This window comes from Anser cygnoides, chromosome 10 (assembly GCF_040182565.1).
Source record: "Anser cygnoides isolate HZ-2024a breed goose chromosome 10, Taihu_goose_T2T_genome, whole genome shotgun sequence".
NCBI lineage: Eukaryota > Metazoa > Chordata > Aves > Anseriformes > Anatidae > Anser > Anser cygnoides.
In genome coordinates, this window is record NC_089882.1 from 1,421,592 (window position 1) to 1,439,691 (window position 18,100).

At 37.5% G+C, this 18,100-nt stretch overlaps 1 protein-coding gene across 23 annotated transcripts in view; it reads right to left on the reverse strand.

Annotated features, from left to right (window-relative positions):
* The window catches only part of CACNA2D3 (calcium voltage-gated channel auxiliary subunit alpha2delta 3), a 531,247-nt gene that overhangs the window by 347,223 nt on the left and 165,924 nt on the right, over nucleotides 1-18,100 (reverse strand). For all 23 annotated transcript variants that reach the window (XR_007158072.2, XR_007158070.2, XR_007158069.2 and 20 more), the window contains one exon: nucleotides 16,328-16,444. Coding sequence is in view for 18 of the 23 variants with exons in the window: in XM_013188465.3 (XP_013043919.1) it covers nucleotides 16,328-16,444 (117 nt within the window). In the remaining 5 variants the exon portion in view is untranslated. Of the gene's footprint in view, nucleotides 1-16,327; nucleotides 16,445-18,100 lie in introns of those variants that run through there.

The following is an 18,100-nucleotide window of genomic DNA, read 5'->3' on the forward strand; positions in this document are numbered from 1 at the left end:
TTTTTTTCTAAGGAACAAATCTATTTAAAACTGTTTAAATCATGCATAGTATATGAAAGGCATCTAATTTTGATGACTTTGTCATTTTAGGTGAAATATTTTAGTGATTTATGTGAAACATTTTAGAGTTTATGTTGATTGCATCCTATATCCTTAAATATATGTAATCCTCAGAAGGCCTAGATGGATTTTCATGATTTTGCATCTATGTAAGGTAACGGTGCTCCTATACATGCCATGCATTCAAAAAAATACTGTAAAACTGTATATACCTACAGACTGATCCGATACATTTAAAATGTGCTAACAAAGTGTGATATTGTAATATTACATGTAATATTGTATTAAGTGATTGTTATCGTTATTTTGTGTTACTTATACAATGTTTTAAAATTGTGCTTAGCTACTTTGTTGGTCTTGTAGTAAAATCACATTCTTTTCTGTGCTATCATCAGGCTGTATCATCAGGGATCATGCTGACAACTTCATTTTTGCTCCACTCTATACTACTCACATACATATGCGGAAAGATGAGTCTTGCAAAGTTCAGACTGGGTTATACCTGTATAATACAAACTGACTTTCAAATCTTACCATTAGCAAATTAATCTTTCAGAATATTCTAATAAACTTCTCTAATCCTCCTTCAAATCCTAGACCACTACAACTCTTTTTTTTTCTTTATAAGAAGTGACTTGCTTCACTAAGAATTTTGAGCCACATGGCAGCATAGCTTTTAAGTGACTGATGTTTTAAAATGTGTCAGTATATTAAAAGAGTGCAAATTCAATTAAAGATAACCCAGTTCTAGAAACAGGGAGTGGCTGGAACCTCTCCCAAATTCACAATAGTTCCAGCTCCCCCAGGGCAATAGAAAAATTTTAAATGCTGATTCTTACAAACCAAGCCAAACCAATGTGGTTTAGCTCTGACTATTTCACATAAGAAAATACAAATAACATATATATATATATGTGTGTGTGTGTGTATCAAAGCAACTACAGCTAACATCAGTTAGCGTAAATGGTTTCATTACAATCATCATTTCTAGCATTCTGAAAGGGCAGAAGCGTTCTTCTCAACCCCCTACTTTCAAAATTAATATTTCATTTAAACAAAAAAATTGCCTTGTGGATTTTCCATCTTCTCCATTGTTGTTGCCTAAAAGAACAGCTGTAAATTTGTAAAGATCTGGTTGTCTTAATTTTTCTCATAGGGAAAGTGCCTGTCCTGCAAAGTCATGCATGGAAAGCAATGCACAACAAAGGGCCTTACAGCCACTGGTTCTTTAGCAAACAGTATGCTCAGACAACAAAAATCAAAAGAGAAATTAAAGTTTCTCCTTTGAATATATAATTCAAATAAGATACATTATATACATAAATATAACGTGTATCTGAAAGATTAAATAAGGAAGGCAATCCTGATGTCCTTCAGTTTACAATAGCAAAGATAAATAACTGACTTGTGGGAGAAAGCAGAAAATACACCATCCTCGTTTAAAATACTTGAGGAACAAGACAAAGGGAAAACATTAAAAGGTAAGATGAGGCACCACAGGATGAGTAACACAGCAGTGCAAATTAGACTTAAACATGATTAAACAAAGTTTTCAGAAGACTCAAGATAACAGGGAAGAAGATTAACAAGTAGTTCAAAATTTAAAAATCCAATAAAACAGTAGAAAAGCATCAGAAGTTCTTCAAAAACTAGTAAGCATTTTGACAGGGAGGCAGCCAGACCACAAGGGGTTTGGGAAGAAAGTGGTGGACAGCATTGACATAGCATGGAACAAGCGAATTAATTGCCCCAGTGTTCAGTACAGAAGCCAAAAAACAGTGATCAGGATTTTTTTGTTTGTTTTAAGTTTTAGTTTTTAATGAGAACTTGTGCATAAAGGAAAGGGAAGAACCAAGGTAATTAAATAATTTCTATGAATCTCCAAAACAGAGAATTACAATAACTTCTGGCTTAAAAAAAAAATCTACCAAGGCATTGATAATTCCTTTGGTGCAGACTGTCACTTGGAATTGCCTGAAGTAATTAACTAATCTCTATCCCTACAGCTTTGCACTACACACACCACCTACTTGGTCATAAAAAGCAGCAAGCGATTCTGTGAAGTGTTTTTGTGATTATCCTGCATTATGGTCATCAGGAGAAATGAAGTGATAAAGTGTATTTCTACCAATTAATTGTGTCTTCAAACAGGGTATTGGGGAAAGTTCAAAACTGTCGTCATCTGCATCTGGAAAGGGCATGCACAATACTGCCCATGTTCTCAGAGGTAGAAGGGGCTGAAATAGACAAGCAATATTTGATAATTGCAGTAAACATATGCCTCTCGTGTCTGTTCCTGCCTGCCAGTGTTAATGTTAGTATATAGAGCAAAGCTGAACTTCAATGTCCAAAGACAAAAAAAAAAAAAAGAGCCAAATACCTCAGACTGTTTTAAATCAAATGAAGCTTCATGTTTGTAATGTTTGAGTCTTTATGCTTTGGGGTTGCATCTAATTCTGAGGAGTTACTCCCTCGCTCTTACCATGCAATACTCAGATCTCCTGAATACCGTTTTGGGTTTGCACACAGCTGTTACCCGGGTGGTTCACTTCCCTCCCTTCCTCTTCAGAAAAGATGAAGACTCAGAAGGAGGTTGTGAAAGCCCAGTCTGTGGGACCCCACACCACACTGATCTGTGCTCAGAAAATGAGATGAACAGGGAGAAGACAAACGGGGTGGGGGGGGAGAAGTGTTTTACATTTAGGAAACTTAGTCTTTCAAAAGCCTAACATTGATCAGTGTACGCTATCACACCATATAATGCCAGCATGTATAGAGTCTTACTGCAGAGAGCTCCAAATCCCTCCCCAGCAGGGTATACTTTGAAAGACCAAAACAGGACAAAAATAATTTTCATTTATTTTTAGGACACCATTCCAGCAATCAGTTCGTTAAGGGCTTCTTGAACGAAATGTTGTTCATCAGCATGTTAATGCTGATAGCCACCTACAGATTTGTATTTCATGAATTTAACTCCTTATTGAACTTCAGTCAAAAAGAAAGATCAGGAGGCTACTCATTTAATTTCTAGATCATGGAATTATCAAAAAGCAAAAGGAAAATAGCTACGCCCATTTCTATAATGATTCAGTGACATTTAAATGAAAATTGCTTAATTCACAAATCAAGGCACTATTTCCATCTTATGTCAAAAATATTTGCATTAAAATAAGATAATTCAGTCTTAGACTCATCTCAAAAATAACAGCAGTAATATTTTTCGTGTGAAAAAAATAAAACTCCAAAAATATCCATGAAAGTAACACAATTAAGATAAATGCAAAATTAATGACTCTAGAATTACTACTTTACTGGCACATTTACAAAGTGCTAATTTACCATCACTCATCACAAGTGATAAAAACATGACTTTCCTAAGAAATTTTTTCTTTCAATATAAAGAAAAATTTCAATATAAGCCCACTATGTTTAATTACAGATTTTTTTCTAGTCTGCTTAGAGTGTGGTAGAGGACAAAATCCCCTCATTTTGCTAGCTGCAAAGGACACCAAAACTCAACAAAACAATCCACTGTTGAAACACAGTGAAGTGCAAAGGGGTTTTTGGTGTTCTCCTTTAAAGGACCCTCTGCCTGGGCCAAAGATTTGCCAGTTGTTTCAATTATACAGAAGAAATGGGTTTAAACTGTCTTATCCTTGCACGTGAGAGTTAAAGAACTAACCTCAGATATCCCACTGAGCTTTGCTGACACACATAGGAAGTTGTGCTGTAATCCTTTGGGGAGGTTCTCATGCTCAACCCATGCCATGATAAATCTGGGAAGGGTGATGTGAAGATGCATGAAATCTCAAAGTGCAGTCTAAGTGCATTTTACTGCAGCACAGCTTGCTTCTCCAATTCCAGCTTGTTTTTAAAATAAGTACACTCACTGATACAGAGCAGTTATTTCCTTTTTTTCTTGCATACCATCTTTTGGGGGCATTTTTTCATCCCACTGGAATGACCCATCAGAAATAAAGGGCACAAGATTTTTTCTATAACATAGTATTTCTGTAGTGCTTTGTGCCTCAATGATTGCTGTAATTTAACCTTTATAATAAAAAACAGCTTCATCAATAAAACTTCAATTTATAGTATTAGCTTGTAACTGTTTATTTCTTCCATGAAACACCTTTTTTGTTATGATTTACTCAAACTGTTTGTCCTCCTGGAGTACTTACACAGCATTGCCAGAAGCAATTATCCAAGATACGCTGTGCTAGCTTAAAGGACAGAGAAATGCATTTGATCCAGAAACACATAGCTGTATCTATTTTTACAGGCAGTGAAGTTAGTGTTCTCCATAATTTATCATTTGTTCTCTTCAGGGTAACTAATTTTAAAACATATAATGAAGTTAACAAGGCAATCACGTTATGCAGCATTGAAATCAAGCTGCTACCTGAAACAAATGACTATACTGTTCTTTTTACTATTGCCACAGTACCAAAGACAAAGCACCAAATGACACAACATTTGACAGACAGTTTAAAGATCCACTACATAAAGTTTCTCCCTCCAAAACTTCAAATACCACAAAAACAAAATCACACTTATGCTCCCCCCCAGGATTTTTAGCATTGTACCACCTCAAAGCAGAAAAGCAATGCCAAGCACACATCACACCCCGTACCTGCTCTTACACCCATATACTGCAGCACAGCTTTGCAGAGCTGTGGTCCTCAACTGTTCTTTCTGCAGATTCTAATTCTACAACATGAATATTTTATGATCCTCATTTCTGTACAAGGAAAGAATAGCCTGGATGTTTTTGTGCAAATCCACATTCAGACCCCATCTTTGTATGTTTTTTGAAATCTTATCAGATTATTTTAAAGCACACTAACTGATCGGTCAAATCAATCTGCAGCAATGCTACAGAGAATTCTTTACACCACTCCTATCACCTGTAAAGCTGGTTTATCTCCAGTGTCCAAGACTGAAGTACCAATAGAAGTTCAGTGCTATAGGGTTCAGTGTCCAGCAGGTTTAGTCATTCCTGTGATGTTGCCTTTCTGCCTAGCAGAAGCCTCCAATCTAAAAACCAGTATGTTCTGCAGGAGAGCCAATTTTTGCCTTACTTCCTGAGAAAGTGTAGTACAAGTTTCTTTTTTTTCCCTCCTGAGATTTCAGGTTACTATCTTGAAACATTTTTAATCAGAAATCTACAGCTTAAACTCAAGAGCCCAGCTTTCTGCAGCTAACATACCAAAGAAATTGATTACCTACAAATGGTTTGGAGGAGGTGTTAGCCTACCGGTATGGCAGGATGTCTTACTAACATTACATTTCAAATAGCTGTTAAAATACAATTACAAATAGGAATGTTAACTAGATGTTTAACTAGATGTTTTGGTTAACTCTCTCAAAAATAATAATGATAATAAAAATGCCTTCTCCAGGGGAAGAAGAAAAAAAAAGCATCTCTCCTCACTTTCAGTCTGTTTTCATCTCCCAGAAGTGTTTCACATGGCACTAGACCAGCCTCAATGAACCTGCAGGGATTTACTCGCCCTGTTCCAGGCTGTGCAGAGCTTTCCCCCTCTGTCCCTGTCATCTGAGACTGTCTGGAAAGATTTGAGAGCAGCACACCCCAAACACATGTTGCTGGTGCCTCTCTGGTTTTCTAATTGTTCAGCTGGGGGAAGGAGCAGGATGGCCTTACTGTACACTTAAGTATAAATATGTTCAATTAAGAAGATGAAAGTAACTGCAGTGTTCAGAGAAAATGAGATGATGCAGAACAACTTGTGAAACAATAAGTGTTAAAAATCCAAAAGGTGAGAAATAAAGTAGCCATGTCGACCAACACTGTGTACACTAGGAATACATTATCAGCTCTGCAAGAGATGATATAATGAGAAAACTAAGCTGAGAGTATTTTAGATTAAACAGGCATCTAGCCACCTAATTACACAAAAGTCAAACTCACCCAGGTGGGAGCACAGAGAACTGCTGGCTCTTTGCCCTTGGCTGCCTCTGTAGGAGGCCCTCTGCCAGCGGTGTTCCAGCAGCCGCTGAAGCTGAGCTGTTGGTACCTGACCTAACAACGTGTGTGGGAAGTGCAAATAAGGAGCAGAGTGAAGAGCGAGAGCTCCTTAAAAATTACTAACGGGTTCTCTTTACAGCACTTGTCTTAGAAAAAGTGCTTTTGAGTGCTTTAAGAGCCCCTGTGGAGGAAGACTCGCAACAGTTTGGGTGGATGCAGACTTACACTGGCAACAGCCACCAAACTGTTCTGCCACCAGTTTGCCTCTAGCTCAGCACGGACGATTCCAGGTGGCCAGCTGGAATCCAGCTCTCGGGACCTGATGCCCCTCCTGCTCCAGCAGCAGGGGACCCAGCAGCAGGGGACACCAGCGACGAGCAGCAGGTGGCTGCAGAAGGCAGCAGGACACCCAGGCCCACTGCCACACACCCAGGAGCACGCTTTGCCAAGTTGGGGCTAGGCCATTTCATTCCTTTCCCAAATTGAGGAATCTCGCAGTGAGAACTGTCTGTCTCCTACCCAAAATATTGAGAAGCAATCATTTACTAAGAAAGCCATTAGGAAGCTTCTTGCCGCCGCTCCTACCGTTCCCTAGTGCTGCAGAGGCCCAAGGGATCTGCTCAGCACCAGTCCTGTAATGGGAAACAGCAGCAGCAGCGCCAGCAGCCATTCTGTGCTAACACAGGTCATGCCACATGGAGGAGTCTCTTTAAGATACTTTCATTCATTATGTAAGCATTAAATGTGTGTCAGTTTTCAGAAGACAGACTAATATTATATGAACAGCATGCAAGCCATGGGGTATCTCCTCAAGAGAACGTTTAAAGTAGTCAGTTAATAATAAATACCAGTAAACAACCTAAAAGGGAGATGAATCGGAGTGGTGTTTATTAAATTCTCATGACTTAGAAGTACCAGTATTTATAAGAATCATGTTTATCATACCAAAAAAAGATTTAACATTTAAAATATGAAAAAAAAAAAAAAGATAACTGAAAAGGTGACAGTTATGCAAGTGGAATTAAATACTGATTATAAAAATTACTACTTGAAGCGACTAGTGTAAATCACACAGTGAACACCAAGTTGTAAATACAACTATTTTTGTTAAAATAATGTTAAATATTAAAATATGCTAATTCTCTAAAACAGTGATAAGACAGAAGGATACATGAGGCTAATTCCTCCTAGCTTTTTCCTCCAAAGCTCCTTTACTGTTTTCTTCGTGCTCTGTGGAAAGCTATTTTATGTTGTTGATAGCAAAGTCTGAATGTTATGTACTGTTGCAATGAAGTCTAATAAATGCATTATTCTGTGAAGTGGCTGGTTTGATTTTTCTCTCTACCTTTATTTTCAGATAAGTGTTCTATATTTGAATGCACTATCTTTAAATACTTTTCACTTCTTTTCTCAGAACTAAAGATGAAACTATCATAATCATTTTTAGAAGAAAATGCTTTTATGTTTTCTCTCAAAGTCTCTTTTTCCCCCTCTCCTTAAGAGTATTTTTTTTTCTTCTGAATTTGAACTTCCAAAATAAACTCACTAAATTCCCTAAGACTGGTTAGATCATATGGACTGATTTTATTTTTTTTCTCCTGTTTGGTGGGTTGGTTTGGTTTTTATCACAGATACAAACTGGCCAGAGTGTTAAAGGCAGCCAAAATTCAAAGCACAGTTCAAGTTGCTTTGTTTTGGTATTTATTTATTTCAAGCTGTACCAGGACAATGAGAGCTTCACATCTGCAGAACCACGCAAGAGTGCCTTCAGGAGGCAGTTTCTGGAGACTGCATGTACCAGATTACATATATAACTCTGAAAATCTAAACAAATACATATTTCCTCATCTCCCAAACTTGATCAATATGAACTACTGCCCCTTCCTCAAAAATGGATCTACGAAGTTCCGGTTTTCTACTTCTCATGCAGATTAGTACACAGAAGCTGAAAGAAGAAAATTCTTTCTAACCGGGGGGGGGGGGGGGGGGGGAGATGGATTTACGGAACTGTTTTGAAATGATTAGTCTTTACAATGACAGCATTCCTGTACTGTTAAAAATAAATGATTAAGCAGACAGGGAAGGATCTCAAGTTTTTCCTGGTTTTCTTTCCAGTCTGTGGAAGAAACATTAAACGCTCTAACTCTGTATGCATGTGAAAGAGCAAATAACCAGGTTTGTCAGGTTTTGCCTCTTTTAATCCTCCTCCACCAGCCACAGAATAGTTTTCTGCAGGCTCAGCTAAACTGGATTTTAAGACACTTAAGAGTTAGATGAAGATTTGATCAATGTGCTTATCTCCATGCTCAGTTTCAGAGAGGGCAGCAGAATACTCCTAACTCCCATTCCCCCTCCCACTGCATCCTGCCACGCAGGTAGCAAAGGCCGAGTGCAGCTTTTCCCTTCATTCCCTTTGAGCACCAGCAACATGCCTGAGGACAGGCTGAGCACTAACACCACCACTCTGTGACAGGAATGCAGGCAAAGGATGAGAGAAGCCTACCAGATGCCCAATAAAAAAACAAAGCATGTGCTTCTTTTATTTAATCTTTCAGAATTCATTGCAGCATCTGTTTACAAATACACACATTTATTGGGAAGCTCAGAGAACTAAGCAGCAAAGAAGCAATATGTGATCTAGCTGAACTGTGCTGGAATACACTTGCTAATGCTACATTTGATGAAGAACTTAATTTCTGCACACCAGGAAAAGCAATAATTAAATCCAAGGGCACTAAACAAGAAAATATTCACGGTGTCTCTAAATATTCTTCAAACTATGATTATCACAGGCTATGTGCTATGCTACAGAATACTCCACTGACTGTTAGAGCATTACCAACCACTTTCCAGTGTAATCTAATTCGCCAAAAAGTAAAGCTCTTAATGACTTCAGAACAGAAATTTCCTCACCTACATATGAAGGACCAGTCAAACTGAGCAAAATTCAAACGATACCAAAAGTAACTAGCAACAATTACAGTTAAAATACTAAATGTGAATACAAAAATATTGCTGAAAACCTTTAATTTGTTGCCCGCAATTAGCAGAATTATAGCCATCACTTTTATTCATTATGTCTTTATTCTGTCGTTTGAAACTATTTATAGTGACACTGGGTTGATTCACCATAATTTCCTTCCACCCACAGCCATTTAAATTTTTTTTCCTCCAGTAATTTTATATATTTAATGTGTTTTTCAGCAGTTAAAAAAATGTTTTACTGAATTAAAAAAATTAGAGATCAGAATAGCATCTATTGAGCAGCACAATTTTAAACGGTGCATGTTGATATTTTCCTTAAAATTCTGCAGATGCAAATTAGCTCAATGAGGGAAATGTGTGGATAGTGTGAATGTGTTTATTATACAATTAGAAATAGTGAAGCTAGCAAAGTAATAAGCCTTGATGTTTAAGACTTTTTCATCTTCTATTATATGACTCTGAAATACCAATGACCCTTTGCGTCTCAAAAATTCCATTCCCAATCTAGCCTTGATCAAAATGATAGAAAATAAGAATAAAAATATAATGTAATAAAATCACAATGAACACTGAAGAATGTGCATTTAAATTGTCTCAAAAAAAAAGTTCAATAATTCACCTGGAATATTCCTCACAATTACCTCACTTGTTTCTTTAGGTACTTGGAAGCCGATATTTTAAGAAACTAATCTAGGTACAAAAAGCCCACCACGCAAGCATGTCCTGTCCTCAGCAAATGCTCTGCATTAACATGAAAACATAAGATCAACAGCCTTGTCCTCCTTTATTTAACAGGTTTTTACAAAAGCTCCCCACCATGCAGGAATGTAAACTGGAGATTACAATCCAACAATTCTTATTTCATAGATTATCTATTAAGAATAAACTGATACAAAACAACAGAAAGGCGCATCTTTGGCATTTTTCTTCTTAGCTTGTTTTAGATTTAGTCCTTCATCAGGCTCCCATTTTCAATATAACACTTTATCATAATATTTTTTTCTCTACCTCTCGTTTATTAAATTAACTTCCCCAAACATATTTCCCTAGTGCCTTTTCACTCCAGTATGCTCTCCAATCCTTTCTTATGACTGAGTTTTCTCTGACTTTCATCAGTAATACTAGAGTCTCATCCCTATACCCACTCATGACACTTGTAAGGATTTAACCATTAGCAGAAGAGACAACAGGCTCAACTGCAAACTGGGGCAAAAGCAGTCAAATGTCCACTGAAGAATATAATAAAAAAATACTTTAACAGAAAAAAAAAGATTAAATAAAACCTACCTAATTAATGAGCCTTTCTTATTAATGACACCTTTCCAACACTTGAGTTTTATTTCATTTTCTGATATAACTCTTTTGTATGAGTTTGGTAACATCATCTGGAAGCAGCAATATAAAAGCAAATAACTGGAATAAGTCTTAGAATGGAAAGATGTTTAAACAGTGGATAGGAAATTGGTCTACTTAAGCATTTACCTTCAAAATCCACTTCTAAATGTCACCCTCAATCAACCAGAAAACAAACACTAACTTCTCTGACCAACATGTCTGATCAGAGAAGCACTCACCATTAAGCAACACACCAGAAGTTAGTTAAATACCAAAACCAGCCAAGAAAACGGTAAAGTACTTGTGAGTAGTTTGTAAGTAAATGCTACATTCATTCATTCAGTACGAATTCTTTACTTAGTTTTCATAAACAAATTATTCAGAGCTCTGCAAAATATTCCCACAGAGAAAGAAACTTCCTCTGTTCAGGAATTTTTGCTCTCAGCTTTAGGTTACTTGCCACGGACTCTGAGTTCATCCAACCAAGCTCGTATTGTGCTCACCAACATATATAATAGTTATTAACATGAATATCTATATACATATATGCACAGAGACACAAGCATACGTATATCTTTGCTGGGTTAAAAACTGTCTGGACAGCCAGGCCCTGAGAGCAGTGGTGAACAGAGTGAAATCCAGCTGGTGACTGGTCACCAGTGGTGTTCCCCAGGGGTCAGTGTCAGGGCCCAACCTCTTTAATATCTTTATTGATGATTTGGATGAGGGAATTGAACGCACCCTCAGTAAGTTTGCAGATGACACCAAGTTGGGGGGAAGTGTCAATCTGCCGGAGGGTAGGAAGGCCCTGCAGAAGGACCTTGCCAGGATGGGTCAACGGGTAGAGGCCAATGGGATGAGGTTCAACATGGCTAAGTGCCAGGTCCTACACTTTGGCCACAACAACCCCACGAAAGAGTACAGGCTTGGGGCAGAGTGACTTAAAAGCCGTGCAGAGGAAAAGGATCTAGGGGTACTGGTTGATGCTTGCCTGAACATGAGCCGGCAGTGTGCCCGGGTGGCCAAGAAGGCCAATGGCATCCTGGCTTGTATCAGGAATAGTGCAGCCAGCAGGGCCAGGGAGGTGATCATCCCCTTGTACAATGCTCTGGTGAAGCCGCACCTTGAATATTGTGTTCAGTTTTCAGCCCCTCACTACAAGAAGGACATCGAGGCTCTGAAGCATGTCCAGAGAGGAGCTACAAAGCTGGTGAAGGGCCTGGAACACAAGTCCTATACGGAGCAGCTGAGGGAACTGGGGTTGTTTAGTATGGAGAAGAGAAGGCTCTGGGAGACCTAATTGCTCTCTACAGCTACCTGAAAGGAAGGTGTGGGGAGCTGGTGGTCGGCCTCTTCTCACAGATAACCAGTGATAGAACTAGAAGGAATGGCCTCAAGTTGTGCCAGGGGAGGCTCAGGTTGGAAATTAGTAGACATTTCTTCTCCAAAAGAGCCGTCAGGCATTGGAATGGGTTGCTCAGGGAGGTGGTGGCATCACCGACCCTGGGGGTGTTTAAGGAAAGGTTGGATCTGGTGCTAAGGGACATGGCTTAGTGTGTGACATTGATAGTAGGGTGATGGTTGGACCAGATGATCTTGGAGGTCTTTTCTAACCTTGATGATTCTACAGATTTCAAAAATAAAAATCTATTAATTAGTCAGGATAACAGTTCACCAGTATTTACCTTGTGATATGTGGATGAAGTACATGTAGTTTAACATATTGCTTGCTTAATTCATGTATATGCACATACATACAAATCAATAATAAACTGCATCTATTCTATATATTCTATATAACACGTTAGTATATTCTATATATTATATATAGAAACTACAGCATGTATGCTTGTGTAAAGGTACATACTTGCACATATATACACATTCATAAACTAAAATGTGCAGACAGTATATGAATAAGCATAAACATTTCAAAGACAGTACATTTTTTTTTATCCGTGCATAGACAATATCACCCTAATAGTATCTGAAAACAGTTTGAAGACTGGTGTAAAAATCATTGGTGAGGAAATAGAAAAATCTATTTCTCCTCATTGTAAATGTTTGTTAAATGTAAATGCTGATATTCTACTCCTTGGAAAACCGTTTCTCTGCATGTGGAATTTCATGATAAAAAGCTTTAAAGTCCCGGCTTTCTCTAGATAAACTCCACTGGCTTACTGATGCATGAATGCACAGAAATTGAATTACTGTACAACAGCAATTACTTTTCACAGCACAGTTATAATGAGAATCAGCCCCACAATGAACACCAGGTAGCTACAGCAGAAAAAGTTGATAAAAAAAATCTTTTATTTGCATTTTCCACTGCAGCAATGGTAGTTGCCTGAAAGAAAAATAATCCTTAACACTTTATTTGCCATCTTACAGTGTCAATCTACTGAAAATAGAAATTTAACTACATAAAGTTTTAAGAACAGTTCTTAATACTCGCTAATAATTTATCTTTCATACTGACTTCTTTCACTTCCCTCATTTTTTTTCTATGACACCATTAACAGAAAAAATAAAAACAGCAAATGCATTGTTTTAATTCCACCTCTTTTCTGCCCTTAGGTTTGTTACAGCAGTCATTTGTTATTGAGCACTGTCATCACGCCCTACTCCTTTCAGTTTCAAATGTGAGTGGATTCACTATACTGTCATGAGACCTCCTAAAAAAATTCTGTTTTGTTTTGTTTTTAAATCACAGCTAACTTTAAATTAAGTCAGATCAAGCCCATTTCCTGTAAGTGAAATCACTAAAAGTCCACGGAAAGCAATTAACTAATATCACAAGTGACAGCAGACTATGCAAGGCTCTCAAAGTGATTATTTGGGTTTGGCTGTAAAATTAAAACCACTGCTGTACAATGCAGGAAACGCTTCCATTTATCCCACCTTATATCTCTTAAAGAAGTCTTAAATAGTCTTAAAGATAAAGAGGTATAAACAAAACTAAGTATTAGTAACACTGAATCAAAACCACTCTTCAATGGGTTTAACTCCAATTGTGTCAGAATTATTTCAAAACAAGATCTGAAGCTGCCTGCCTGAAATTCCATCAAGTAGGGCAGTGTTAGGGAAGAAACAGTTAACAGGAATATCCTGAACTGCCATAAATCTAATGTAAATAATGAACTCTGGGAGTGGGGGGAGTTGCTTGCTAGGGTCTCCATCAGTAAGTAGATGACAAAAGGTTATATAATTGGTTTAGCACTTTCAGTTTTCCATTTATTTTTATGTATCTGACAGCACAAAAATAGGACATTCTGTGATAGGATAATTGCATAGTGAAGGGTAATTCAAACAGGGGATGAATATGATAAAAATCATACCGAGCCAACTAATCACTATCAAAAGCAGTGAGACAAAGATAAGAAAAAATCAGCCAGACTATAAAGTGGGAGGAGGAAAAAGTTCAACAGTGATTAGTAGCCTAGAACACATTAATGTGTTTGAAACACAAAGCAACCCCCTCCAAACCTGAAGGCCTTTCCAAGCCACCCTATTTCTATATTTCCAGCTCTTCCTATTGGCCTTTTCCACAAATTAAACATTTTATATTACTGTGGCTCTCTCAATAGTTGCCAGAGGTTGTTACATCTGCTAAAAGCTGAGAAAGTACGTTGATTAAAATAATTTATCTAAAAAAATATTTTACATTACACTATGGATTATGATCTACTTGTATCTAATTCAATCTGTGCTTTAGAGTAACTATTTGGGCTAACACAAACACATTTTTTGAGCACTTGGATTTCAACCTTCTCAGTGGTTACCCTATATTTCTAGTGCTGGGGGTTATTTTATAATTTGGTACTTCATTTGCTACTTATCCAAATATTACCACTACTTCATCTAAAATATTAATCTAACCTCTAGGTTTCAGTGTTCAGTACATTTCCATCAAAATTTAGGTCAAAGTTCTATTATTTTAGAGGCAAAGTGAGTAACATGACTTTGTCTAAACATGGAGCAGAGGTCTTAGCTCCATATGAGCTTTCGAAGTCCTCTCTCACCTCTCCAAATAAGAGAAAGTGAGCTATGGTGTACCAAAGATGCAAGTTGGGCAAAACATGTCAGGACAAAACTACTAAGCGCTATTGGCAATTTGAACTCTGGTGGGTTTTCAACTTACTACCAGAGCATGAAAGGTCACCCGCTGCACCTCTAGCTACGGCTCTGAACTGTCCAAGGTGCTCCACCTCATGGAATTATGCAAAATATAACTTTCCTGGAAGGCACACACTACACAGATGAATTTTAAAAATAAAGCAGCCCTGTCCTAACAAAGCTTCTAACTTCTTTTCCAAAGATGGAAACTGTCCAAAGAAGGGTCTGGGTCTTAGGTTTTTCAGCACTAAAGCCCTTTCACACAACAGTATATACATGCTTTAACTTGAGAGAAATTGGGCTTACTTTTACACAGAGCACAGTGGCCTACATTGGTCTGTGAAGCTTTGGGTTGTTTTTTTCCAGCCCTTAGAGGAGAAACACCATATGTATGAAGGGGCCAAACCAGCTCTGTACCTCACAATCATTAGAAAACACCCATTACAAAGCTGTAATTGAGATACCACGTGCTCTTCCCTACCACCACCCCACACTTATGGAAAAGATGTTCTCTTGCCTTGTGTGCAGCTTGCTGCTCACTTCTGGCTCTAGAAGTCTGCTGTTCCAAGAACACTTTTTCACATTTTTATGTTCACAGGGCAGTAGTTTTCTCTACTAAGGAACAGTCCCTCCAGAGTCAGTGTACTTCTGCAGGCAATCTGCAGGCTTCTGGAAGCTGTTGCACATATCTTAAAGCGCAGATTTTCTCTGAAAAACACACTGTTAAAACAGCACTGCGGGGTTCCATGTTTATTGTCTTTCTCTGCTTCCCTGCCAAGCGTGCTCAGTTTACAAGCTGAAATATGTTTTACTTTGCTGCCAACCCAGAAAATTCAACCTCTAAACTAGCACCAAATTCCTTTCTCCCTTTTGCACTATAACAAAAAATAAAAGGCTGAACTGTATCTCCAGCTACACAAATGGAATCCCCTTCCTTGGGTGATGCCTTCCACCCCACAGTTGAGATGCTGAGACAAACTCCACTGAGCAGACACTCTTGACCTGCAGCACAGTAGATGTCAAATGGCATCACCACAGTGGACTATCAGTTTGTTGACATAGCTGATACAACAGGAACTACAGTTACAGTCACCTAAATTCCTAGCAAAGAATAATGTAAAACGTAAACTACAACAGCAAACCTGCTATTCTTTAGAACACTCATTACAACAAGTTCCTATTCGATATCAAAGAACACAGAAGTCAGATTTTTTTCGTATTTTAAAGAAAATCTAATAAGACAACAAAGCTGTTACAGCTGAGCATAAAAGAAGGGTCAGAATGGAAATCCAAAAAAGCCACTAAAACCTTCAAAGGTGCGGAAAGTACAATGTAGGTAATAAACTATCATTAATAAGTTGTCTTTAGAGTGATGTAGTACTTATCACGATTAAAGGAATTTTGGATTTAGTCCCAGCTAAGACATCTGCATCTTTTTCTGGATCTGAACTAAAGGATAGCTGTTGATCTCAGAAGACTCCCCCCCAGTGCTATTTTTATGCAAGAGAGCAATGGAGTGAAGTCTGGTTTGCTTTGGTTTGATACTGCAAACTCTAACATATAAATGCACAACAATATATAGTTATGTTTGACCAAATGCAAGTGATACCTTACAAATCTAAATGGGAAGCTGGTAGTCCAAACCTAACTAACACATTCTTATCTATTGACAACATAAATAATTTACATCTATTCTCTAAAGAACTGATCCTAAAAATATTTCTAAACACTTTAGCATTTCCACTCCAGCTTCAAGTGCTAGCACAGCTTTCAGAGCAGAGCCTAAATTCTGTACTTAGTTTTACATGAGAGAATGAAATAGTAGACTCATCTGCTGCTTACCCGTACAGCTTCAGATTTTTTGTGAAACATTTCTTCCATGTTCTTTGCTAACTTTTTCACAAGCTGAAGGCCATCAATTTCTTCTATTGCAACATCCTTCTCGTATTCTTTGTATTTCTGGGGGGAAAAAAAAGGACAAATTATTCAGAAGATCAGATGAAATTTTGACAACTAATGATTAGTTTCATGTTACGCTGTTGCTGACATTCTCCATTTATTTGATGTTTATTTGCATGACAGAAGGCTGCTATGCGCCAAGACACTGTCATAGAGATGAAACAACTGGGTTAGAACCAGAACTCAGAAAATACAATAGAAATATTTATCTCATGCACCATAGTATACAAGTGATTTTCCTTCACAACAGTTCATTACTGCTCCCCACAACCAAACATAAGAAAATAGAAAGTTAAAAACCCTTATATTCTACCCAAAATCATTTCAAACCAAATATGCTTGCCAATCTACTGTGCCATAGCAACCTAGAATCCTCCTCCTTCTCAGCTGAAGTTCTTGCAGATATCTATTTCATGAGCTTTATACAATACTTAGATTAAGAATACTTATACTATAAGCATATCTAGATGTTCTTAACTTTCCATGCAAAGAAAACCCGACATAAACCACATAAACACAAGTCTTTATCTGAATGCAAGCACAGAAGTATCATTTGTATAATATGGACGAGCGTTAATTTATGGTCTCTTTACACAGTGTGAGTGACTCTCAGACTAAGCACTGAAAATGTATTCAAAACAATTTTGATACTCCAGTTTCTGCACATCAACTTTTTTTTTTCCTTTATCGGTGTTTATAAATGATGCTTGTAAGAACATAATACACAAAAAAGCATAATATTCTTTCAAGTCAAACTTCAAAGCATTTAATAAAGGGAGAATTCCTCCTTCACATGTCATTCCACTATAGCTTGTGCTCTAAGTGATGGCTTGCAGTCTAGCTATTGTTTGCTTATCTCTACTCAAAATGTGTTTGAGTTGTCATGAACTAATCATTGCTCATTACTCATTTCTGAACCCTTAACCTATTCACATAATCATACCTCCACGATACTGCACGAAAGACGAAAAACACACTTGGCTTCTGCCACCTTTAGCCTATGTGAAAAAAAAAAATCTTCCAAACCTCTAAAGCAGGCTCTTCGTCCAGTCCACAGCACAACACTCAATAAAATGAGATGGTATTCTTAACAAAATTCATCGATAACATTTGCCTCTCTCTTAATTGTATACAACACCACAGAGGGAAGACATCAAGGACAAGGACATCAAAAACTACTCCAAGCACCTGGATGAACATTTCAGTGATCAAAACAATAATAAGTCAGGACCAGTCATGTCCTGGCTGGTGACAGAAGAAAGGAACCTACTGTGAGAGAATGCCTACACTTATTGTACCCATTTCTTCCAACAAAACTGATATTTAAAACGCGATGACACTTCAGACTTGTTTTAATAGTATACTTCTCTGTAAAAACTTGTGCAAATATCCTAGTAAGCAAATAATATTTGATAAAATATCATTTGCAGACAATTTCAAAAGAAGATTAAAATACAAAGGTGTCAGTAAATATTTAGAACATTGAATTCTGGATATACTGTAATTTTCTCATTTCAATAATGTACTTGTATACCATTTCTTATTATGAGACTATTTTATCTGAGATGTTAATAGTAGTCTAGCAATCTTTAAGAAGCCTCAAACAAGCCACCTGCATTTTTCATGGTGGGGGAAAGTGGGAGAAATTATTCCCTG